This window comes from Anticarsia gemmatalis, chromosome 16 (genome assembly GCF_050436995.1).
Source record: "Anticarsia gemmatalis isolate Benzon Research Colony breed Stoneville strain chromosome 16, ilAntGemm2 primary, whole genome shotgun sequence".
NCBI lineage: Eukaryota > Metazoa > Arthropoda > Insecta > Lepidoptera > Erebidae > Anticarsia > Anticarsia gemmatalis.
In genome coordinates, this window is record NC_134760.1 from 5,404,945 (window position 1) to 5,432,906 (window position 27,962).

The 27,962-nt window shown below is 36.5% G+C and overlaps 1 protein-coding gene across 8 annotated transcripts; it reads left to right on the forward strand.

The window, feature by feature from the left end:
- Positions 1-56: 56 nt before the first annotated feature.
- On the forward strand, positions 57-27,962 carry LOC142979544 (uncharacterized). Of its 8 annotated transcripts, XM_076124533.1 has the most exons (11): positions 8,386-9,195; positions 17,142-17,483; positions 17,982-18,011; positions 19,164-19,300; positions 21,441-21,640; positions 21,799-21,926; positions 22,130-22,277; positions 22,471-24,312; positions 25,804-26,154; positions 26,254-26,483; positions 26,576-27,962. In XM_076124533.1, the coding sequence occupies exons 1-11, from the start codon at positions 9,144-9,146 to the stop codon at positions 26,788-26,790; spliced, it is 3,675 nt and encodes a 1,224-aa protein (XP_075980648.1). In that variant the 5' UTR covers positions 8,386-9,143; the 3' UTR covers positions 26,791-27,962. The 8 variants fall into 8 exon arrangements, with proteins under 8 accessions (XP_075980646.1, XP_075980648.1, XP_075980641.1 ...); XM_076124531.1 differs by lacking the exons at positions 8,386-9,195; positions 22,471-24,312 and adding an exon at positions 57-152 and having other exon boundaries at positions 19,164-19,309; positions 24,598-26,154; XM_076124526.1 differs by lacking the exon at positions 22,471-24,312 and having other exon boundaries at positions 8,407-9,195; positions 19,164-19,309; positions 24,598-26,154.

The following is a 27,962-nucleotide window of genomic DNA, read 5'->3' on the forward strand; positions in this document are numbered from 1 at the left end:
TCGGAATTTCCAACTCTATGGTATTTTGACATTGAATTTTGACAACCAATAGGAATCCAAATAGAGTTTTGCTGTCATGCGTCGTCATAGAAACGTTTTATTTTAGAAACTTTTCATTTTTTTGGCCGGAATCGACATGGAGATTTACGAAGGTGAGTTTTTGAAAATATTATTTGTTATCTCTATTATTTTTTTCAAATCGGATATATTGTAAGCTAAGCGCCATTTTTTAATAATAATTATAAACAAAAACAGGTTCGCAGTGAAGGACCTTTTTGAGAATCCTGTTATTATTATGAATGCCTTCTACCTAGGTTTAGAATTAGATAATGAGTAAAATTACATATTATAATATCTGATTCAGATGTTACATATATTATTAAATATATGTTATAACTCTTAAACGCGACTGCGTGTTGTAAATAATTTTACGAGCCTCGCCTAAGATTTATTTACTTACATTGAAATTGTCTTACGAGGACCTACCTACTTATCAACTTGCGCTTTTAGGATAATTCGAAGCCTTCGCAATGTATATATTTATTTTGCTTGGTAAATTCCTTGTTATATATTGATATAATTATTTATTCTAAGTGCCCTACCTACATGCTCTACAAGGGTTTTGCATCGATAATATCGGATTAATGAGGTATAGCATGCTAATGTAAACAGTGTAGGTAAATAACGATCATAGCAGTAAAACCTCGACTCGCATGTTTTTGCACCAATCAAGTTCACCTTGCAGCTATGAAGAGCCTCTAAGCTACGAGACGACGTTTACGTGTTTAAACGCAATTAAAACGAAAGATCATTGGCACTATGGAATAGTTAGCTGTGTTAAAAAAAGTCTCTAATATTTATATTTTTACATGCCGCTCTTTCACTACGTTTAGCTTATAAGCGTTCATAATCATTTACCTGATGTATAAATACGCTGAACTTCTCGTGGTAGTAATAATTCAACGCAATATTAATTTGTTCTACGTCCTCAAGATTCTTTCAATTAGTTCCAATTACATAAAGATACATATAAAGATACAATGAACGAAGTAGCATCATAAGCATAACAACACGTAACAGTTAACATGATGCTAAATCGCGCAGATATAACACTTGTACAGGTTATATCGGTAAATAAACCTACATTGTTCGCTTTCAGTATAAGGTGTACAAAACAAATATGGCTAGTGTTTTATCGTAGTTGGTTTCTATGGGCAGTAAAATATGCAATAGCGCGCAATAGGCCACATTACGTCATGTGTACAAGTCCGATCGAGCTTAGGCATACATTGGTAATTAAACACCTCGCTTTGTTTTATTATGTATTTTTGACACCACTTATGATTGATTGACAAGATCTAGTTTTGACTGTCAATTATCAAACATGTTATGTGGACAGCCTATACAATTACGTGCGGTCAGTTATTAATCCATTTTCAAAAAAATTGTATTTCATTACACACATCGCAGGTACATTTTCAATCGCAATCTATAGCCGTATTAATACTCTGGTAGATTAATGGGATCTGCAAGTTTTAGGTCTAATTGCTTACAATTTTCATTATGAAACTTGGCTGTAATAGTAGAGCAACGTAACGCTAAGTAAAGTACTCATTATAAAAGAAAGAAGTTAAAGGTCCTTTATGTTATTAAGTCAGTAAATTGTTGTAGTCCTTAATGGGTCTCGTAATTACAGACTGCGATTGTTGATCGCGTGTACAACCTGTATAAGAATGAATAGTGTTTAATAATAGAACATGCCTTACGTACTTTTATGCAATCGTGTAAAAAGTATAAGTCACGAAGACACGGAAACAAAAGCGTTTACCATTGAAAAGCAGTTCTGGAACAGACGGTCTAAAAATCAGTCATAATATATTTCTGACAAAAGTCGCTTTAAAGCCAATATCCACTATTATATCCACTAGGGTCTCACATATGTATAATTTTTATTCTATTTTAAATTCTAAAAAGTCTCAAGAGTGTTAATTTTAAGCCTTAAATGGGCGTTGAGTGAAAACAGTTTGTAGGCGTCGCTTTGTATTGGTAAGACCAAAATTTCGTTTAAAGTAAAAGTTCTACCATATTTTTCTATAATCTAGATCTATTTTGGAATATTATATTTTATGCCTTGTTCGGTATAAATGTTTGCTGTCGTCACCAATAATCAGAATTCTGCTTTGTCAAACTAAAAAAATAATGCGAGTCGCGTATTTTCCACACAACTATTATTATCATTCGAACTCTACACCTTTCGCAGCCATAGTCTTTTACAAAAACCTGTCTAACTAAGCTATTAGTGTACCAAATTGTACCATTTCATAACGCTCGGAATTCCTATGAGAAACAAATGCTATTTAAAATGATTTCATCATTTTTGTCTCAACTTCCAATCATTTCACGGATTACGTGATCCGATACACTATTATTATTTGCTATACATCTTCCTATCGAATAATTGCGTCTGCTTTTTTAAATCCTAAATCATTTTTGTGCTAGGCCATTACGAAAAGAAAGAGATTAAATAACATGTTTATTTTACCCTAGAGAAGATTCCTGCAGATTATAATAATATTGTCATGTAAATTATTCATCAAAATCTTATGTTTTTAAATCATAATCATACATATCATAATTGCGATTATTTCAAGCGCCGCGCTGTTCTTACTTCTAACTAACTACCCGAATGTAGAGTCCATTTGTCGCAATTAAAGCTCTTTGTCTTAGCTCTGTTTTATTTTTATTTTGTGAAGGTGCATAAATATGCAATTATTTTGTGTCTGGGTTCTACTAAAGTATCAACTTTGAATTATCTTTGTTTTATCGATGAGGGAGAGGGACTTTCCAACTTTTCGTTAGGGTACCTACGAAAAATTAATAAAACAGACTCCAATTTAGAAAATGATATTGATCGTACTTAATGAATAGTAATAATGCAATTTCTTAGGTTTTTCTATCGTTTCCATTTGTTTAAGTGTTTTAATTTTACAGTTCATTATTTATGTAGCGGAATTGAGAATTCTTTTTCTACTTCCCTATCCAATTATACCCGATTCAATATATTTTATCGTCAATCGCTGTAACAAACGTGTTTATTTATCCAAATAAAATCTTTGCTTCATTGTTATTTATCAAAACTTGTTTCAATTTACTTTCTTATTTCATGCTAGACTCCTTTACATCTAACCGATTTCCTACTTCTGTCAAATTAAAAGCTTTGTAGATCTCTATCATGCTACTAACTGATATCAAACATGATTTTGAAGTTACGTAAACAGTAAATACCTATTGAAGAATCAAACGAGTCATGCATTTTGTAAAATATTACAATGCAACGAATTATATTAATCGTAAGTGAAAGTGTTACGATCACGATAATACCTGAATCTATACGATGAGTATCTAAATCCTTACTTTAAATTCTATTGTGTGAGATTAAAAATGTCACCATTAGTCTGATCGGTTATGAATATTTGAAGGTGCATGACGTGGTGTCGACAAATATTTTTGTACGTAGGTTTTACGGGTCTCGCCCACACAGCATCGATGAGATGTTTTTGTTGTGGTCATCGCTCTATAATATACCTACCTACCTACTTATTTATTTATCTAAGTGCGTATTAATGCACTATTTGAATTTAAATTCCAAGCTGCACTTAATCAAAAGCTCTTTTATATGATGTAATGAGCATTTTGTTCGTAAGATCAAACACGTGTGCAAAGAATAACAAAGTGCTATTGGTATTTATTGTTACGAGTCGTGAACCCATTTCGCCATCTGTTTGCAGATGAGAATCAATCATTTGCATTTAGAATCTATTGAGTTCATTCTCCAGTGGCAGTATAGGCAATTGAAAAACTCTCGCATCATTCCATTAATAAACAGTGCAATGACATCGCAGTAAATTTTTGTTATCAAGAAGGCATTGTTTAATTATAGTCCCAATTTCCTTTTGAATATTAGCTGTTTTAAGTAAATGTATTCTTTATAAAGATAAAGAATGCTGCTTCCATTTCTAAATTTTTCGGTTTGTGTCTAAATTGTTTACAGGAAGTTCAGTCTTCATTAAGTTTTACTTAAATTGTCAATTTAAACCAGTTTTTGCATTGAGAATTGAGGAGCTCCTATAAAGTTTAGGGCCTATCTCGCACAGGTTAATCTGTGTCAAAATGATTATTTACGAACCTTAATATTTTCGCTTAAGTAAAAGTATTGATCGTCTTGCGCAAATATAAATCTGTTATAGAGCGGCGATCAATAGGAAATTAGCGTCATCAATCATGCATTCCCTTCTTTTGACCGACATTCCCTTCCGTGATCGGTGCCTATTCTCCTGCTGAGCATGTCGGGTTATTTTTATATATTCACGTGGTAAATGTCAAGTCATCTTTAATGGCTTCCGATGTTGAGTGAGGTCGCCTTCCAGTCTAAACCCTTGTTGAAAGACTGATACCTTAATGTCTAGTCTTGCATGTTTACAATGTGGGTGTGCCGTGATAATTAAAATTGTTCTCGACAAAAAGGGTAACGGGTTGTCTATAATTAAATAAATTGCCCTTTACCGATCTTGTTCTCTCTAACGCTACCTACATAGTAACATAGCATTTTAAATAGTCTCCTTCTAGCTCTACCTATATTTTTTCTCCGGTGCACATTAATTTTATGTAAAACATTTCCTTTAATTGTGATCATTAATAAAGAAGTGTCGCAATAATAAAGATAACCAGCTTCCAAGGTTCATATTGCCTTAATAAAATTATTCCGGCGATCGGCACAACAATTCCAGGATGCGATTTTAACAACAACTTTTACACAATGCAGCAGGTTTATAAATAATCTGGCCATTTGAGAGAAGAGAACGTTAAATACTTTTCAATCGGTTACTAAAACTACAAAAAAACCAGCGTGGCCAAGATTGTAGTATCTGTTCAAACAAATTCAATATTTACTTTACGAGCTCTATCTGTAGACTGGCCGTCTGCGATTGATATCTCCATTCAAGTATTTTAAAGTTAAACATACATTCGACATTCACCTGTGTCTGTTTCGATCTCTAATCGACTATTTATTGTAGGAGACGACATGGCTAGTATTGGCTACTCACTTTGCAAATAGAAGTCACGTCGAAGCCATTATCTGCATGGATGAGAGTCATTATACACGAAAGCATGATAAACCTAACACGTCTCTATTTGTCTTTGTCAGACAATGCGTCTACTATGCTATTTCATTCTATCGCTTTCTTTATTGATACAGCAGTTCGGAAAGTAAGCTAAATATAATGATTGTGTCCGAGTTATGTGGAGTACGGGAATTACTGATCATCGTCTAAATTGTTTGTTGCTTTAATTTCAAACTAAGTTTCATTTTTCAATACCTTTCCAATTCCTGAACCGGCCAATCGGCTGAACTAATTAATATTGGCTTGGCAGGATGTTCAATGTCCTGGGGTCGACCATACATAGGGTACGTCAGGGAAGCTGTAAGCAAAAGCTGAGTTAAAACCAAAGCCTTAAGTTTTTCGTATAATAAAAAAGTACAATATATTGTTTTGTTATGCCACCGTCAATGAAATATCGCAATATTAACAAATCAAACATTACTACGTAAAGTAATAATATCGCCCACACACAGTCACACACGTGCTCACCGTTTTCGATACTTGTTGCTTTGCCATGATTGTGTAAGTTAATTTTGTTACAACAGCATTAATAAGAACGTTTCTTATGCCCTTCATCCTTAGCTTGACTTGCCACCCACGTTCATAATAAAATCAAATAATGTAAAAAGAGCCAATCCTGAATCAGTGATTGGCCCACATCTAAGTTACTTGTTTTAACTATTCATGTTACTTACTTTTCAAATCTAAAGCCATCCCATAGCTACACCTAATAACCGTAGAAATTCTTGTTTCGTCTGAATAAAGACATTATTCGTGTAAGAAATTGCGAATCAAAGCCCACTCACCAGTTAATCGAGATGCAACAAACAGATATATTGTGGTTCTAATACGGCATTTTCCTTATATTCATCGCATCTAATACCGTTTCTATTATGAACTAACTTAGCTATATCTAAAAGTAGATGTGAGTGATGTGACTTAAATAATGCTTCTATAATTAATCGAGTTGCTACTTTCGCACTGATCCTTGTCAATCTAGTCGTTGTATTTTTAACGATCGTTGCATAACAAATCCGATACAAATCTTGATTGGGCTACTTCGGGATCATTGCGGTCCGGGGTCTATTGTTTCATTCGGCTGGACATAAAAAGCCGGCCAGCGTGTGACAAAAGTTACGTCAGTTCCTTGTTTTGAGTGTCAAATGACAGTATGTCATAAACAGGTTTTGTGGAGTGCGAGGCTCATATAACGTTTAGCCGTTTCGGATATGTGATTCAAGACATATGATCTCAAGTTCCCATCTATTGTGCTGCTGGCCACTATTTCTTGAACTCGCATAATTTTCTCTTTAAGTTACCATATTTAATATGATTAATGGCCCTATTTATTTCTTCTTTCTATATCTAATTAACTTATATATTGAATAAGTAATTATCTTGCCTTGGTTTATAATTATAAAGGTGCCTAATTGTTATTTCTAAATCTAGTCTCGACACAATGGTACACTATATTAAATTCTGGCATGCCGGGCGACTGATAGTATTATATCCTGATTAAATTACGCTTACCGCTAAATCACTAGACCTACATATTCTTGTACTGTGTATCAAATTCGCGTGACTTAATCATCGCCAACTGCAGGCTGATAAGTCTAATTAAAAGAATTTTGTAGAGAACGTTCATTGTATGTATAAAAACTGGGAACGGTTGGTGATTTATTTGTCTTAGCTAATTACCTAGGTGGTTAATAAACATAAAAATGTTGGTGTTTCTTCAAAGTTATAAATTTTGTCCGCATGTCGGGAGCAATCTGTTCTCCTTTCTAATATTTAATTATTTTGTGATGAGCACGTCCATTACGTCCAGCTATTCCCAAAATTTTCAACGTGTCGGGATGTGCAACCAAGTGTAGGACTGGTTGGATGCGCGCCATTGCGTGCATTGTTGAAGCATTATGCTCACAGAAATTGGCATTGAATTTATTATACTCTCTCCCTCCTTTTCTCTCGTCAAGCCTAGCGATGTTGACCTATTCCGTGGTCCACCAAGCATGATACTATAATAAGCCATTATCATTCCATGTGAGCTCACTTCATGCAATTGGTAGCATGAAGTGTATCGTTTCAGGCTATTCTAATGCTAATAAAATTATTATTTTTAAAAGATCTCATAACTATGTCAACTTGTGTTACTTTTTTATGTATCTACTTAAATCTTTTGTTTTTTTTTTATAAACCTAAGATATGTTTTCCTTACTAACATTTAGCTATCATGTCGAATGTGGTTTACAAATTGCGATTTTAACGCGTACATCTTTCACAAGTGGCACTCCTCTCGATGAAGCAAACCCAAACAAACGCTGAATAAGCTAACTGTGTCACAACGACGTATGATTCGTTTACGACTAAACATATTTCACGGCACAAACGACATTGTTTGTTTTGCGAAATGGGAGTCTGGGCAAACACGCCGTATGCGGAGAACATTTGCACGCATTTGCATGCATGCAACATACAAAAAAGTTATGCAGCAGGCCTTAAATAACAGTGTGGTTCTATAATACGTGACTCTTAAGTTAGTTGATTTCGTTCATGACGCTTGGCTACGCTCAAGCGAAGGAAGTAATTTTCAACAGGACTAATTTAGTTGACGTTCAAAGAGGACACGTTATGTTTCCGTTAACGGCATCACTTCCAAAGTGGTCGTAATTATGAATGGAACTCTTTAGGAGATTTTTTGTCTGAAATGTACCTCGGATCCGCTTTTTCACTTACCTTTTCAGTCCTTTTGAATAAAATTTTTTATTTCTGTTTATTGCTTTATTTACTTACATTCATTCATAATAATAAAATAACGTCTATGCGAATTGCGACGTTTTCACTATCCATAATACCGTATTTTTCGGTGCGAGCTTTAAATTCCTTTTCTTTTTTTGTGGCTTTTGTCCCGCTTACCCGAGAGAACCCCTCATATTCTTATTCCTCTCGCACCCTTTGGTGATTTATACGTAGTCCGAGCCCATTATCCCAATTTGAATCGACTCTTCTCGAAAGTGCCATTCGTTAAAATTCATTTTTAAACAGAAATCGGCGGATACAGTCTCCTGAGCTGTCACCCGTACATCCTAATACAACTAACGAACGAGTTTAAACATTTCTCCGCATGATTGAATTCTGACGGAAATGGGATTCAGTAAGCGGAAGGGGCCTAGAAGTTTGTCAATTTTTGTGTCAGTATAGGGCATACCAGCGAAGCTCTCTATTATTCTCGTGTGTTGCGCGTGCGCCGCTGCGTGTTTAGTTGCGTTCGTAGCACGACCAAGAATAGGCGTCGCCGTGATGGTTCCCGTCTGAAAGGTTTATCTTGTTTGGTGTCGGAATCATTACTCGCGAGCGGTCACCGAGTTGTGCAACACTATAGTGTTGTTGTTCTTACAATTTGTTAACACCTATCACGATATATTTTATCGTCTTGTTCACGAACGGAATTATAATAATATTTAACTTCAGTATTCTATTGGAGAGTCTAGCGTAAACTCGTGTGCGTAATTTGTTTGTTTAATATTTTTACTCGTTATCATTCAGCGTGGGATTGCATATAGATAGTAAAGTGATAAGCGAGGTTAAGAGATAACCGACACCGGGCATTGGAAGTGGTTATGTTTGCTAAAAACCTGACGTCATAATATTGAAGTTTTGTGTTAGTGATTTTATTCTCGCGTAATCTAGAAGTAAGGTATGTTTCTCAAGTGGCAAACCTATTAAGTGAAGAGTTTCATGTTCATACCGTAATATTATAATGTATGAGTGATGCGTCTGCGCGGCGATGCAAGTGTTGCGTTAGGACTATTTTCGTAGCACGGAAATAAGAGCGGCAAAAGGAGCAAAAAGTCGTGATCGCCTGAAAAACTTGAGGACGTAGTGTCGAGTGTATTTCTGTCTGTTGTAAACCGATGTCTATAACACTTGTGTGTCAATTCGATGTATTACTGTGATAAGTGGTCGACCTACACATAAAAAATGAAGAAGAGGACGATATCGAAGTTAAAGTCCTTGTTCAGCTCTAAAAAAGGTAATTGTTGCCCCTATTATATTAAATTTAACCTACCTATAATTTATTACTTTTTATTAAGTGTTTCATGGAATCGAAGCAAAATCTCAGTTGTAATAACAATTATTTATTTCTTTCAAAAGATAATATCGCTATAATTTGCTATCATGATGCAAATATGTTTTATTCAATTCCATTAAGGCTCGAAAAAACGCAAGAACCGTAATTATATCATACATCAATATTCATATTCATTCGATTGTAAGCAAGTATCGATTGTATTTTTTTCTGAATCTGTTTTAAAACTATAATTATAGTTAGTTTCTCTTAATATGTATCTTTTCATTTCAATTGGAATATTTATGTTCAATACGTTGATTGGTGGCAATTGATAGGTGGTTTACCTGTAGTTGTAATAAATTATTTTTTAGCGATGTATAGTATCGCTCAGAATAGCTTGCATTTCTCCACGTAAACGCAGCTGGAGCAACTGTCACATTTTTTATTGCATTCAGTGTGACCCTGTTTGCGATGAACAGCTGCTTCTTAACAACAAACGAACCGATTTTCTTTATGAAGCCGGTAATGGTAGGGTGAGAGATAACCGTGCATTTAATAATACTTCAATGGTGCGCGCCGTTATATCTCAACTTTGCCCTTTAAATAACATCATAAAATAACGAAATAAATATTAAAATCGTGATTTAATTATAGACAATTAAAATGAGAAGTAACAATTTAAATAACACAGTCTAACTATGCTCTAGTTACCAATACTTTATGGATTTAACGATTAAAAATGTTGCATAAACTTAAACGTAATGACCAAAAACTACAAAGTATAATAAAAATTAATTATGTGTGAGACATCCGTTGTAAGTAACAAAATTAAATAAACCTTGAAACAACACCAGCAACTGAACATGTGTAGGTACCTATTAGTCTAGGCACAATACAATACTGATAAGCACGTGGTTACTCGTACCGCGAAACCGACTGCTTACTGTGTGTTTTAAGTTCAGTGTTCAAGATAATGCTCTCAGCGTAACTTGTTTGTGTGGATTTTAAAGCGGTTTAATAATGTTAAAAACAATGCTTTGCGGTTTCAAGATTCGTCGTAAAAAAAGTAAGTCTTACAAGTTTGTTTGCTAATGACAGTCTTGTTTAGTTTAGTGATTCAACATCGGCACTACAATATTGCTTTTTAATGGTTCTTCACTGTAATCATAGTAATCAACGTAAAATTTTTGTTTGCTGCTTTTGTTTCGTTGATTAATAATTGATCAGCACATCATTTGTCATCATTTGCCTCCCGTTGTTAACTGAACGACTTATTTAGTAAAACCCCTCAAGTATACAACGATGCCACGATGCATTGTTTTGGCGAGGACTATCTTTTGCTTCCGTGGGAACCAGTAGATTCGTTTTCTTCGACAAATTGTCTGATATTATCTAGCTCCCATATCACTATCTCCATACATGTTTTAACACTACGTGAATGTTCCCGGAACAGATCTCATTCTTTATTATTTTGATTAGTTTTCTCCTATTCTATTCCGATGAAATCTACGAAGAATTACTTGACTAGGAAGTCTAACGTTTTTGTAGAACTCCATGACATTGCGGTGACTTTGTCTTGTGGGTAATAACTGGTCACAGTTGTCACTGTCTTAGCGATTATTGTTTTTAATATCTCTAAAGACATGCGGGTTAAGTGTCACTTGTACACGTCATTTTATTGTGTTTATCGTAGAAATGTTACAAACTGTATTCTTTTATTTATACTCATTTCTTAGAATAGTTCGGAGTGAGTTACTCGACTTTAAGGGCTATATTTTAACAAATCCATTAATTGTGAATTTGATTGGTTGTCTACCCACACACAAGGAATGATGATGTTAATTGCTAAAAATATATGAGTATATCTATATTGAAGTGGCCTTACATGGTCAAATAAGTTTGCTCGAAGAATTGTAGCTGGTTTAATAAAATGCAATTGTGAAATCGACAATTGAGAATGTAAGAGGCGATATCACCGCATTCGAATAATTCCGACAAGATATTTGAGATCACGATATTAGTTTTCATTGGCGTCTTATGATACGGAATCGGAGCAGCAGTGGCGGCGAGCGTGAAGATACAACTGATTTCTATTTGTTTATTGATGCAATAATGACCACAGAAATATCATCAATTATACTTTCACTGATTGCTTTACCTTCATTTGTGCTACTATTGTTATTTGATTATCAGTATTGGTCAGTTTTGGATGGTCCCGTGAAGAAACGTCCTAAGGAAAACCCAGAATTACTTAGAATAATTATTAAGATCGCCGAATCTTCTACTACTTTTAAAATAATCTTTAGTCCAAAAGATATCTATTGAAATTAAATATGCATAATGTTGTCCTTTAACTTGATTTACAAGACGTGTATTAATATTAATACTACCTATGTGTTATTATCATAGTATCGAGTTTTAAGGAATGTGTCACGTGTGAATATTGAATGAAGTGCGTGTCGCGCACCTATTGGTCTGGGTTCTGCTTCTATACATGGGCCAAAGTTATTTCCTAGTGATAGGGATGTCTTGCAATTTACATGTAAAAGTTTTTTCCCAAGTTTGAATGTACTGGGGAGTCGCAATCATTTTATTCTACAGTTTAACTCAGAGTATATTATGCTACTTAATCATAGAGTGTAATAAAACGAATCAAAGGCACGTTATTAGTTCACGAGGTACTTAATCACTTTATGTACACGGAAACGTAACCTCACAACAATTTTATAGTAAATAACTCTTGATGAAGCTTCATGGCTCAGTCAATTAATTTATTACTACTACTAACTTAGCTTTAGATTTTATTCATCGTACAAAACGAACTATTTTATATGTAGGTGTGGTATTCAAATCTACGGACCCCTAAGCTAGATATTTTAACATAATGTTCGGCTACAGAAGGTTGACGCTAAAAACTGGTGCCGAACTTGCTTGACCTTTATTTACGTAAGACCCGTGAATGAACCAAGTAAACTCACGAACGATATCTCGCTCGGGTACATATATTTGTAGTTGTTTACACACGTTATTTCTCACGGCTACGGTAAGTATAACCTTTCATAATAATATGAAAGTGTTTGGTATCATCTAAAGCGTTGCTTGTAATATTCCTTTCATGTAATCATACAACATACTACGGTCACTTTCATTCCCGTGTCAAGCAAGTTCGTGAGCCGCCATTGCAAATTGATCAACAATGCATATGGATGGGAACCTATCAAACTGGACTACTCTTCATGTTTGCTCAACACATTGCCGACCTTTCGAAACAATATTGACAGCAGCTTTGTTATCGCGTGAAGTTTCCGAGTCGTGATTGGCAAAATTATATTTCGTACGTCGTACTTTCATCGGTCTTTGAATGTTTTAGAATTAATTGTCTAAACTACTATTAATCATCAATTCTCTTCGCATACCGCGGCGCACTCGAGGTGCGAAGTAGCGAGTTAAAATGATCACGTCACCTCGTAACATCATCATTTTTAACAAACCAGAGATGGTAAAAAGTGGTTCCCGCATGTAAGACTTCGACCGCAATGTTTGTTCGGATAGGAAGTAATTTCGTGCTTTATTGCATTCTTCACGCGATTTGTAGCTCATAATTAAAGTTCATAGAATAGACACGCTTTCTTCTCTAATGAAAATTATTACATTATCTAATATTTCGTCTGTCTCGTCAACATTCATAATAGTTATAATTCTATTTGAATCGAGAATCTAACTGACAACATCATAATCTTGATTTTTTTATGAACATTATCCGGTTCGTCGAGCCATGTGAATATTAATGGATAATCTACCATCAAAGCTCACACCTGTGGACTGCAGAATCACATAATTACATACACATTAGCATGTGTTACATACACAAGCTACTGCACGCCGTTCCCTTAATCCATAAACTCCATTAAGTTTTATTACCCATGTTACTTCATAATTCTATTAACAGCCTGATCTATTTTTGTAAATTCCGTCTCTTACGTTCACAACTTTACAATGAACTTGAGACACCGCATCGTACGTAGGTACAGTATACAGACCAAGTTTGACGGAGACGATGACCCCCTATAGTAACACTTCAGAGTTCCGTGTTCCCGATTCAGTACCTGGTACAGACAAGTACTGTGTCACCCTTACTTTTCCCCTCACTCAACACGTTTGCTACCTATGTTCTGCACCCTCCAATAAATAGCCTTATCGTCGACGTTGGGGTCCTAATTGGTGTTTAATGTTACAAGTGAATCTAAAATCCCAAATTTATTTCTATGAAAGTTCCCCTTACAGCGTTTCTTCCTACAAACAAACTTAACATTATTAGCTCATTAAAAGTGATAAAATTTCACGAAACAAGGGGTTGTTAGCAAGTTAATAAAACAACAAACATAAAAGTGCTTGCATTCTTGATTTTACGTACAATGGTATAGGCATTAATATATTCAGGTCGACTTCTTACCTTAACAATTTAATATTTGCCATACAAGATACCGCAGATTACAGTGACAATTTATAAACAACTTAGTATCTGCTTAAGGATATGTGGCGCGTTGTGGAGACACCTTGCATAACGCTCATACTTATATAATATGAGTCACCGTCTCTAGTTTTCCGTATGCTTTTTCCATCATTCTTAAAATAATAATTTTCATTAACAGACTAGATGTACCGCATTCTTTATCGAAGTGCATCAGAGGTTTTCCGCTCATTACTTGCTTGGATCTTTTGATGTAGTACGTCTGAGCTGTCTGTGCACGATGCCGGCAGACAGCGGTTCTCTTGTTAAGCTCCAATGTTAAACAAAACCTGTATTAATTTGCGTTCACGGCACGGGTGAGCGATGTTCCGTGTACCACGTATCGGATTTACGCTCTTTAATATTGGGAACGACGAACATCTTCTCGGAAAGGTTAAAATTTGTGAATCCTGTGATGTACTGTGAATCTTAAGTGGTAGGTCTCAAGTTATTTGCGACACTGGCCTTGATGCGAAGGATGTGTGTCGTGTCGACTGGCCTATCGGGTATAGCATATACTTTAATAACTTAGTCTTGTACATTCATCCACAATCGACAGCCGTTTATGATAAGTGACTATTGTCATAGGTCTGTCAACTTTTTATCGCCTATGTCTCCTTTAAAGCAGCACCAACAATATTGTATAACAATTAATTTGTTATATTGCAATATTATTTATTAGAATTTTATAGAAAGTGAGTCCGGTTATAAATAAAGTCTCTGTCGCTAGTTACCTACGTTGATTATACAAGACTAAACCATTCCTTACAAAGGCAACTTATCTTTGTATCTCCATTTAGGATCTTCCGTCCATTTCTCGTCCGTTACCAAAACTAAAGATAGTAGTAAAGTTGAATACGGCGGCGCAGTCATCCGGTTTCTCCTAAACTATCAAGATGTTCCTATTTTAAACTAGAGAACTGTTTTACTGAGTCCGACTAAAGTCAATTAGTAGTCGAGTCATGCGCGCTACTTGAGCGCCCTCGAACGGGATGCGCCTGCGCTGCTCTGAGTTCAGCCACCCGATCGATCGACCGCCAAGCACAGCCGCGCGTCTTATCGATGGTATTTATGATTTATCGCACATAAAATGTTCTTTTTGTTGATGTTAACACGCCAAGATTAACGCCTGTTTATTTAGACGCTCCTCGCTGCAATCTAATTAGTTTTGTTATTAGTGCTAATGGATATTGCACTTTATGTCCGTTACTTTGTAATACCGCCCAGTGATACAGTTAAGTTAACACAATAAGTAACGATGCCGCGGTGAATGTGTGCTCGAGAAATTCTTAGTAACTAGGTATGTGGTGTAAGTTGTATGTATAACTTGAGTCTAGAATTCTAGCAAGTCGTTTCTTCACTTAGTGAGGAAAACGAAACAAGGAAAATGGAGTAGTGATGCATTATTTGATACTAAAATAATCTTAGACCGACAAAATATGATGTAACGGAGTTGAGATAAGTAATTGCAATTAAATAACTTATTTTCGTATACCTATGAGACAACGTTATTTTTCATGGCTTTAAAGGCATAATTTTAATTTTCGTGATTCTTTTCTTGTTTGTGTTGTAGTGTTTATCCTTTGAACAAGTTTTTTAGTTATAAAACTTATTTACATTAAGCATGTAGACGTATCAATGAAACCGGAATTTTAATCGTATAACGAATATGATTACGAAAGGAAGAGGGCGTTTAACATCTACGTAGAATTAATTAAGTGAACTTGAATACTGTTGTTCTCGACTTTGACTCGAATATTATATAAAACTAGCTGACCCGCGCAACTTCGCTTGCGTCACCCAAGAGAATGGGTCAAAATTTTCCCCGTTTTTGTAACATTTTTCGTTTCTACTCCGCTCCTAATGACCGTAGCGTGATGTTATATAGCCTATAGCCTTCCTCGATAAATGGGCTATCTAACACTGAAAGAATTTTTCAAATCGGACCCGTAGTTCCTGAGATTAGCGCGTTCAAACAAACAAACAAACAAACAAACAAACAAACTCTTCAGCTTTATTATATTAAGTATAGATGAGCCATACTAAACATACTTATCGGTACTGGAATAACCAATTGATTACAGCGGAATACACTCATTCAAACTGGGCCATGCTTACATTGCAGTTTGTTTTTTGGTGGTCCTGAGTTACATGTCAATCAAATATAGGTACTTGCTCTCCGGTACAAGGAAAGGTTTTAGGGATATGTGCTCCTTAATGTTATAAATTCGTTTCATCCTTTCTTAATTCTGGTGCTGATCTTTGACTGTTTAAGGTCAAGAGTCTCCTCCCAACCCACGTCGTTAATTATGTCGTAATAATGTACAGTAGATCTATCAGAAATCTATCAGAAATGGGGTTTTGGATTAGTATGTGTATGCTATAATTTTCAATTGTACCTATCTTTAAAAATCCGAATAACTGAAGAGCGTCCGTCATTTGAGATTGTTAGATTGTTAGTTATGATGATACATTATCAATACATAATGGCGTGTAAAGTGAATCGAAACTTTGATATTCAAAGAACTATTGGTTAACCGTAAATCAAACGATACCAAGTTTTTAAGTTGCAGACCAGGTGGTTTCGGGATTTTTAGCTGGCTGGGTATCGCGTGACCTGGCTAGTAATTTAACTAATCAATATAGAGGTTGTGGTCGCTTGCGTCATGTTTACATGTTATACGCCCTTGCATGAATTCGACGATGAATGAAGGCATTTTTTTTATTACGAAGCTTTAAAACTCGACGGTTATGCTCGAGGAAAATTCGGTGTAACCTTGAAATTTGCTACCCAACGCTTATGTCACGAACCTAGCTCATGAATGTTTTTGTGAAGAATCTTTTTGTGTGAAGATTTGATATGGGTAGAGCGTGATATACTGTGATTAGCGCTGGATGTGATTGAAATTTTAATGTTCTTCGTAGCATTTTAAACGAATCGCCAAAACTTGCACTGAGCGGTCAGGTTCTTTGTGCCTGCTGCATGTACCTTCATTGGCTTTCTATAATGACTATTAAATATAAATTATGCTTATGATATAGTGAGATATTGATGTGTTTCGAATAGATGCAAAAGGCAATTTGTCATATCTTTACTCATACTTATGAAAATTCCCATTGAATAGCAGAATGGAAAATGCAATTTAATACATCAAGTATAACTTTTACTCCTATGTTAACGATAAATGCAGTACTCTTCGGTAGACTTATCTTCTTCCCGAAGCTCTAAATAATTAGGTGTTTGTCTTAATTGCACATCAATTCAGTTTACGCTACCTTCACTTAGGTACGTAATACTCACTTAAGTATAACTTACTTAGAACCTAAGTGCGAACATCAAGAACTATTAAGATAAAACTTCGCAAATGTTTAACATTACCTTACTTTTTGTTTGTAGGCAAACGGCAACAACAACAGCACTCTTCGAAGTCTTCACGTTCACCGTCGCCAGAGCCGGCGGGGGCGGCGTCGCCGGTGCCGGCTGTGAACGGTGAATCGTTCCGGCCGCTGCTGAGGACGCCGCCGCCGAGCCGGGTGGGGCCGCCGCCCTCGCCCCCGGTGCCCACGCACCCTGTTGCACCAGTCGCTCCAGAACCTGCAGCCCCCCAGCCCCTTATGCCATGCCAAGTTTGTGGGCGCACCTTCGTTCCACAGTCGCTAGCCAAACATGTCAAAATATGTGAGAAAATGACAATAAAGAAGAGAAAAACATTTGACTCTTCAAGACAGAGACGTGAAGGTATGTTCTTAGAAATTATATATTTTATGAATTATTTAAAAAAAAGAGACCTGCGAAATCTGTTAATAATGATGACCATACTTGATGACCGGTATAATCAAGCTCTATTAAGTCATTTACCGAAACTTTTGATAAAATGTTCATTTCATACATTGCCCATATAGGTAGAGTCTTGCCGTTTTATTTAGTTTAGTTAATGGGTAGGTATGTTGAATGGAGTTTAGTAACATTCGAATACATTTTGTCATTACTATTCAGTTCAGGTTGTGGGTTTACTTTACTAACTTACATTTTTGTTTTTGACATAGTTTGATTTATTTTGTTTACAGATCGTTTTCATTGATAGATATTGCATGGCCCCAGTATTTAGGAGATTTATTTTGTTTTATAGGCGTTGCGATTTTTTACCTTAGTAGTATATTTAGTTGAAAAATGTGAGAGATGGGCATGTTTTATTTTATGTATATTGACGTTTCCTTTGTTGTTGTGGGTAATAAGGGCTGACCGCGGCGAACGGTGCTAATTCCGGTGAGTGGGTGAACGGTTTACATATTCCCTGCCATTCATATTTAACTGGACTCCTTACCATTGTATGTGATCGTTTTACTAACACAAACACACCTCTACTGCTGCATTATAATATGCTCTTCTTAAACCTACTTGCAAACGATTAAGTATTCCTACGACGATTGAATCAACTGTTTTAATTCCGTCATCAGTTGAGCTAATTCCCTCTTTATGAAAGAAAGTATTTATAAATAGTAAAGTTTGCTAGATATAAATATTTTGTACAATTATATTTTTTGTACAAAAATTTACAAGTCACGTTGTTGTATTTGAAAAAAAAGCGAACTATGTTCGTCTGCCTTATCACGACTTTTAATAGACCCGCAAAAAATATTCGTAGCCAATTCACTGTAGGTATAACATTTTATTTTATTTGTGTATGAATATTTATTTACCAAATTTAACCTACCACCAAATTAATCTTTTGAGGTTCCTAACGTTAACTCAGATGAAACTATCGTCTGTCAACGTCCTCTAACAAAAAGACGAGCTCAGAAATATTTATGTAAATCGACATTGTATTGTGGCGACAATAATATAACATCCTAACGCGACTCTAACGAGGTCTATATTTGCATATTGGTTTGTATACGTTGGCCATGCGTTTAGCAACTTACGCCCGCGTAAACCAACCGTCATGGCGTCATTATACTAAGCACCACAGCTCATGTTTCTAATTAAGTCTTTAGAAATGCATGGGTTTGTCTGTCACGCCTTGTTACTGAACATCTGGCGACGTTACAAGTGTTTGTTCTACAAATTAGTGAAGTGTGGCCAATAGGGTTTTATTCTCAATTGTGTACTTATGTATGCACCGGTGTCTTGTGAAAATTGTGAGTTTTACGCTGCATTCAGTGGTTTTGTCGTGTGATATTTAAATGTGCACCGTGTTTTTAGAATGTAGTATTGCATAATAAGGTTTTTAACTCACTGTAGAATGTAGAGATAACACACCTTTCAAGGTCATAAGTGAATTGTTTAGAAAATGTAATAGCATGCACTGTACGCATTATTAAAATACAATTGGACGCATGCTGGCTCACACTGGCGCAGTGGGCATAAAACTCTACTATTTTGGACTTTATGTAAATGTAGGACTCTGTTGTGTTGTAGGTACAGACTTGGAGCAATACTTGCCAAAGAACTTCGGTCTTCCGGAAAACAGTCCTTTCCTAGAGAAAAGTCCGCCGCCGACAGCAAAACCTACGCCCAAGCCGAAGCCGCAGTCCGTCAGGAGCGCCATCACGAAGGTAAACAAGGTAACGAACAGATAAAAAGCACTGCCGAGTGCGAATCAGGTGTAAAACAATTTGTGTACGTTGTTTTTTTTAACAATTTTTTTAGTCATTAAGGAAAAACATTGAAACTTTACCACTGACGCACTTGGTCGTTTGGAATTAATTACTATCTGCTAGTTATGAAAAAAAAGGTTATTAAGCAGATTTTGGTTATTTTGCTTAATTATTTTCTGTTTAGGAAATATTTATATCTTATGTTAAATACAAGACTCGTTTCAATTTGGTAACTTACATCACGTTGTAGAGGCATGAAGTCTCTTGAGTACATTGATAAAACTTATTGAACTATTTGTACTGTTTAGGGATTTTGCCTTAGTATTCAATTAATATTTCTCATTAGTTGCCGTAGTATAACAAAAAAATGTAGTAGCGTATGACGAATTAGTGAAAAGATACATAGGAAGTTAATGATGAAAACAAACAAACTTTCCTCAGAAGACTAAACAACAAAAAAAGAACTGTATTTAACTGAGGTACAATACAAAGACTTGCCAACGAAAGGCAATAAGTCCTTCCTTACATTATTCAGTGTTGTTTTCACCGCTAATGCTAATGGATGGCTTTGTTGGCTCAACGTCACTTCACGTTAATATTTAACTCGGTATAATGAACGCGACCTATTCAAACTTTTATCTACCTACCCGTTTTGAAATCTAAAAGAGAAATTTATTATAAAGCATAGTGAGAGTTGCATGAATTATTTCTTCAGAGCCTTTTGATTGCACACACCAATTTAGTGTTTCGAATGCGTGGTTTCAGGAAATTGGGGACAAGTTATTGAAATTGCTTAGTCTTTTAGATTATGATTGCATGCGCGTCTGTATCCATTATATTAGAAATCACCACTATCACTTGCAAGTTGCAGTGACACACTTTAACACTAACAATACGTATGTAAATAAATATCTCCTCGTAATATTTGCATTGTTATAGGTATATGTATGTGTATTATATCATAATAGCCTTATACTTATTATAAATGGATATAGGTAATACACCTGTCTTCAATATTCTAGAATTCTAGATAAAATGATTAGGTAATACAAATAGTAAAGGACGTAATATACCTGTTTATCTACAAAAGTATAAGTACCTGTAGCTAGCCATTTCAGTGAAGTGTGAATGTGAGCCTGCTACTTAGATATTCATTACTTTCATGAAATTGACCCAGTGGCTTATCTTTTAATTCTATTCATCGGTCAACTGTGGGAGGTATTATCGATAAGATAACGTACGTAGGACCGTGGACGCGTAAATTCAGTTCAGCTTATAATAAGTAGAGCAAACACCAAGCTCAAATATCTTCCGGGTAAGATATCATAGCCGACAGTATCTGCTATTTTAGACCAAAGACTGACCTCAATTCGCCAGACTTGCTAAAATTGTGTTGTAACACTTGATTAGCAACTAACATTGAAGCTCTTCACTGACGTCGTTAATTTAGGAAACGTCTGAGTCACAGAAAGATTTAAGGAATGTATTCTAAACCTTCGTACCGTATCTGTATATTCGTAGCATAACGAGGACCAAAACACTAACTTGAGCCGATTATAAAAAATGCAATTTGGTCTTAGACGCGCGAAAACATGTGGTTTGGAGCCACGAAAAACAAAAACTTTGATTTCGGTGATAGGAAATCGTGTTCGTGAGACTTTGTGCTTGTTCACGTTGGAACTCGCGGGCGCGGTGGCGGGCGCGGTCGCGGGGACGTGGCGATTTGTGTTCACGTTGGCCGCCAGGCGGGCGTTTGGCTAAAACTGGCTCAAACTGGTTGATCTTACTTGACATCGCGCCCGCCACCGCTAGTTCGACGTGAACACACACGAACATCTTCACTTGTTTGATATTGGCGCGAGCGCGCCACGCGGGCCGCGCGCGACGCCGCTAGCTCGCCCGCGACTTAGACCGCGCGAACGGTTTGTACGTGAACACTTCGGTACATCGCCATATGTTTGATATTTCGCGACCGCGCCCGCCACCGCGCCCGCGAGTCAACGTGAATGAGCACTTTGCCGTGTTGTCTCCTCTCCAGTAGCTTTCTCTCTGGGTAGCTTTTCTGATTTTTTTAAACAATGAATGCTTTCCTTTGCAGCCGATGGCGGAGCTGCAGCGGTGTCCGCACTGCAAGCGCGCGTTCGGCATGCGCGCGTTCGAGCGGCACGTGGAGTGGTGCGGCGACAAGGCCAAGATCCTGCCCGCCGCGCCCGCCGCGCCGCCGCAGCACATCGCCGACGCCAAGCAGCGCCTCAACGCGCGCACGCAGTACAAGGCGCCGCCCGTGCGTGGACGCCGGTACGTATATGTATTCTAACCCTCTGTCTGCCACCCCGCACCTTATAAAACACGCTTACTGTACTTTGGCTGTTTACCGAACCGTGTACCAAATACGAGTATACTATAAGACCCAACGTTTTATACATCCTAACAAAGCATAATTATTGTACTGGCAGGTCGTCACAAACGCGCGACAAGTCATCGAACAGTCGTTCGGCATCGGTAGAGTCGTCCCGCGGTGTATCACCTCCGCCGCCCCCGCGTGAATATGGCGACTACAAACATGGACGTGCCAGAGCTTCAGGTAACCACGATAGCGGTATTTTTTCAAAGATTTTGAAGATAACGTCTTAGATAAGTTTCTCAATCCTGGTGTTCATTGAAATGCATCTTTCCCTCTGAAACAACTTACTTTTTCGTATTTTTTATTTAATTAATGCATCTTTGATTTAATTCATGGTCTGTGAAATATATATAATATTTTAAACAATTACAATAATTTTACAGAATCCGCATCTAGCAACGATTGTCACGAGGACACATCACCACACGTGCCAGTGATTAGAAACTCTCGAAATATGCAGAATAGTTCTTCCGGTGACGCTAATGTTAAAGCAAGGCAAGCTAGACTTGCTAGAGACCTAAGCAGCTCCAGGTACGAATTCAACACATACAAAAAAGTCCATTGTTTATTAGTTACGTAGCAAATAAGGGGAAAGGAAGGAAAGTTATTATTTTTAATATTTTTTTTGTAACATTATCACAATTTGAGTGGATTAAGTTCCTGTCTCCTTGTTTGTTACCGTTCGTTCAACCAATAAACCATGCCTTCCTTTCCCCTCCTGTAGAAAAGTCCAAGACCCCCGTCCTACCTCTGTTCAACAAAGTAGTACCGATCCCAACATAAAACAAAGCAAACAGAAAAAGATGAATCCTAAAAAACAGCAGCAATTAAATAAATTAGAACAACTTGCTAATAAATACAAAGATAAAATGGAAGAGAGCAAAGAGGATAAAAAAGAACAATTAAAAAAAATTGCCGATAAAAGTCAAATCCCAATACCAAAGAAGGTTAGTCTAAAGAAGCTAGAAGGTAACTGGAATAGAAACGTTCCAATAAAAAAACAAGATCAAGAAGTTCATAATTCACCCAGCACGAGCGCTGATAAGTCTAAGACAATATCCTTGAAAGCTCCTTCTGAAGTCTCTGTCGTTAAAAAGAATGATATTCCTGATAAGGAAAAGAAAACCAAAAGGAAAGTAAGAAGGGACACTAAAAAAATAGTAAAAGAAAACAGTATGAGTGTCGACAGTTTAGAGGAGTGTCCTCCTAACTCGAATCGTTCTAACAATGAACGAAACTGTCAATCTATTGGTATCAACACTGAGCTCTTATGTGTGCCGTGTGTGATACACGATAATGTAGATCAAAAAAAGGAAAATATTACGCAAAAGAAAGTTGCTAAGAAAACGAATAAGAATCCAATGAAAGATTTTTGTGAACCGGACGAACCCAAGGTCGAGTTATTATACAAAAATCCAACAATTGTAAATTCTAATATGAATGATCGTACGGTCCCATACATTAAAGAAGACTTCTCGAATTCTAATTTTATTTCACCTAGCACTTCTGGGAATTTCATGTCTGATGAAGTAGAATCTGCTGTAGATCTTAATCATTGTCAAACTTTAGAGACAACAAATAATTTGAAAGCAACACACTTAGAAAGCAGACATACTGATATGACGTACGAAAATGATGGAATTAATCAGTTAGATGCAAAATCGGCGAATAATACTATATATGAAGTTCAAGAATTACCGGAAAAACGTTATCAAAATGACTATGAACCAATAGAAGAAGAAATTCACAGTTTGTCGCAAGAACGATTTGAAGAAAATTATGAACACGATGTAAGTGCAGAATTATCCAATGATTCTATAGAACAAAGGTATGTCGAAGACAATGCCAATGAACTAAACGAAATCGAATGTCGCCACGGAAGTGGTGAAACGTATACAAAGTTTACTGAGGACCCGGCAGATCTACAGGAGTTCATGAATTTTACTGATAAATTACTCAATAACGACATCAACGAAGAAGAATCTTGTAACGTTGACAAAGAACTTGACAACTTTCATACTCCTAAAACGAGTTCTATTGAAGCAATCAATAGTCAAGACATACAAATCGCAGAACCAGCCAAGCATTATTTTTCAGAAACATTTGAAGAATTAAAAAGCAACTTCAAAGAAATAATGCTCCAAAACAGCAATAACGTGGAATCCGAGACATTAAAGAAAACTGATAAAGTTGCTGACAATGACACAGATGAAAATGTATGTGAGGCAAGCAGAGAGGTTCACGACATGGAACACATTACTGTTTATAAGCTAAAGTTTTATGAACAGAAAATCGAAGAAAATAAATCCATAGAAGAGGTGATACCTCAATTTCGACTGCCATCTATAAGTGAGACAACTACGCCAGGCCGTAGAGTCGAATGCAGTAAAAAGAAAATGCAAAACATCTACAAGTCTAATAGAAAATATAAGATGTTGGGTGAACAGACTCGTTCCAATAAGGAATATCAAACGTTTATTGTTAAGCAGAACGTGGACAATAGCGATGCTCAGTCGGTGTGTTCGGACGCGCCGCCTCTAAAACTGCCGCGAATTGAAAAGAAAAGGTTAGATTACTTCCGTTTGTCCCTTCCCGTCTAGGTCCCTCCCTCCTTTGCCCGTTTTTTTATTTTAAGTATACTACTCTGCTCTGACACTTCATTTGACGAATATCGTCAGTTTAGTTCATAACTATATTTTTTCCTATAACTAGGCTTTTTTGAATATGTTATTAAAAACTTACTACTTACACCGTAGCGAATTAAATAAATTTTATGAACTAAACTGGCGGTTAATTACCAAATTTATGTCTAATTCTGATCTCAACCAATATTTTTCAATACATGTTACAGGATTGACGACAATTACGACCCATTTGTATCAGCTGCTAGGCAAATGAAAGAACTCATGTCTTCAGACACAAACATTCCTAAAAAAATACAAACCTCCACTAAAGACCACAGCAGAACCCTTCCCGCTCTGCAACCTGCTAAAGAAAAAGGCTCTTCCTCATACCTACGCTCTGATAACACTAAAATGATAAAAGATACACTTAACAAAACATATCAAAAGACGCCAACACTACAAAGAATGAAATCTTTCGGAAGCACTAATAATGAAAATAATAGTAATACACTTGGCGGTAGATGTAGCTCATTTAGATTAAATAGAAATGATAAAAAACCTAGTCCTAAACTAAATACTACTTTCACTAAATCCAGCAAAGAGAATATTAGTACCGTAGAGAAAAACTATTTCAATAGAAATAGTAATTTGAATAGATCATTCTCTAGTTACACAGCATCCAGTTACAGCACACCAAAACCTAAAGAAAAAATTCCAAAAATTGCCACGTCTATGTATCACAGCTTCCAACGCACCACTATCAAACAACCCGTCAAATTAGATAAAATAAAGAGAGATGACGAAAAGAAAGAATTCGTCAATCTAGATGCTATTCTTGCCGATGACAATTCTTCCATGACTGACAGTAATTACATCGACCCTAGGCTCATTAATGAAAACGACAATTTACCAATTAACGTCAATACAATCCTTAACAATCCAGACATTATCAGTAGCATGGAATCGCTTCTCACTACTGAAAATTTACCAGCTAAGTTTGATTCATTAATTCATAATCAAAATAACAATAAAATATTTAGTAATAACCATACAGATTTTGTTCACAAGCCAGATAAAAGTGAACCTAACAATAACGTAAGCAAAACCACTGCCCCAATCATAGATGATCTAAGTATTCAATATAATAAAATTATGCATTCTTTAGAACAAAGCATTGCTTCTAAAGCCTCCATTAGGGATGATGATTCTTTGTGCGAGGATTTCGACCTCGAGGAATTCATGACCTCGTTTGATGAAGAGATACATAAACATAAATCTGAAAGTAAGCGCACGTGCAGCTCCACTACTAGGATAGTGAAACAGTCTGAGCTGTTAGACAGCAACAGAACATCAGAATTGAATAGCATTAGCTCGTCCCCCAAGGTGATCAATAGTCTTACTCCCGTTAACAAATCCATGTCTCTCAATTTTAGCAGTAACAATATAGTGAGTGAAAGCCTTTTCCCATCTTCCGTGAAACGTTCCACTTCCCTCCTCGATTCCATTCAAAAGAAGAATGTGCTGAAGATGGACAGTGGAAGAAGCCGTCATAAATCCGATCAGCTGGAACAAGACATTATGCAGTCTTTGAAAGATTTCGACAAATTTTATGAAAATGAGAAATCTGAAAATTTGCCGAATAAAGAGACTACCAACTATAATGGCACGGCGAAAAGAGTGAAGTCTGAGAAAAAAACCAAGAGAAGTACCGAGAATTTAACCAACGGCAACCACACGCCCAACGGAAAGGCGAGCAACGATTCAGCTTATAGCAGGTTAGTCAGGTAACTATTATATGGGTTATAGAGATGGAACAATCTTATATCATTGACTACTATCTACTAATAGATAAATAGGAGCGCTGACAAATTTTCAACTTTCAGCTTAAATAGGATATCGCCTTCGAAGCTCTCAATCTGTACATCCAAAGAACCGAACGGGTTGACGTCCTTGGAACAAATCCCCGCGGGGTCAGACTCTAGCGGTAGTCACAAAGAGGACGCCAGATCGATCTCCAGCGACGAATTTCTAGCGATGGAACGCTCGGCGGAGCTGGATGAACCGCTGCCGCCGCCCGAGCCACCTCACAAGGAACAAGATACTCACGTTAAAGGTGAGCACAGAGTCAATATGTCTACATGCCATACATTATTATACAAAACGTAATACTGTCATATTCTAATACGCAATATTGGCACACAACAGAGAAGCGCGTGTCGTCCCGAGGCTCGCGAGGCTCGGGCGGGTGGCGCGCGAGCGGCTCGCTGAGCTCCAGCGGCTCGGAGGCGTCGCTGCACCGCGGTCGCCAGGCGCCGGCCGCGCCGCGCCTGTCGCGCTTCTGCCACGAGTGCGGGAACAGGTTCCCCGTGGACTCCGCCAAGTTCTGCATCGAGTGCGGCGTCAAGCGGCTCGTCGTGTAGCGCCCTTCTAGTCTTATAAGTAGTGCCGGTTTTAGGGAGGCGACCAGCCCGTTGTATTGTAGTTGTTGTTGACGACGGAGATCGGTGGAGGCCGAATGAAGAGTCAGTTCGGATCCTCCACTGGCCGAGGCTCGTATCGTGAGCGTTGTAAGTTTGTTCATTTTTATAAACATTATGTATGATATTGACGAAGTACCGGCAGAAGTATTGATATCATGAAACTATACGTATCGATGGACAGATTTACTAGTTTCCTGTGAAACGTATTTTAGGATACCCGTTTGAATGACACATTGTGGTCTGCTACGATTTACGTGCTAAAAACGATGACGAGTTTTGCTGACGGTGTTTCGATCAAAATGTAACTAATGTAAGCAGCGTCGCATGAAAAATAATACAAATTATGTATTTATACACATTCAATGTCTAATGTGGAAGCTGTTCGTAAATCTGTTAGCTATTTATTATACCTTAGATTTGCCACAATCCTGGAAAGTATATTTTTTATACTTAGTAAAATATTGTATTATGAAACCAATGCACAAATCGATAAACTTGGACCACTACTTAGATATTTATTGGTAGCTTCTCTTAAAAGTAATGTGTAGCTATCTTTATAGAAATAACGTAATATTATATACAAAACGTTACCAAATTGCTATAATTTATGAACTAACTTGTGCCTTCACAGTTAACTTAATATAATGCTGTATTATGTTGGTGTAATCTGTTACTTTGTTTGCGAAGTTTTTATTTGTGTTGCAACTGTTAGTAAATAAAACCTGGCCAGGGTAGCCTTGGAAATTGTAATATCTGTGATACACCAAAACACTTTTGCTAGAACAAAATTATTTTGTCATGAAACTTATGGATTTGAAAGTAACATTTATGTGCCAATTTGTTTATGTACTTTCGGTTTTGAATGGAATTTTGTGTACATTTTTATTTTTTGTTTTGCAATTGCAATACAATTTTATTTTTTTAATTATTTTGATTACCCTTCCAAGGATTTCCATTAACGTCTCTTGTCTACAACATAGTTGGCCATTTTAACAAGACTGATTTTACTTTCAAAGTTTTCGAACTTGATTAATCCTTAGTTACTGTTGTATATTGTTTTTAATAAAATAACGATTTTATCATGTAATAAATTAACATTTTAATAATGATAA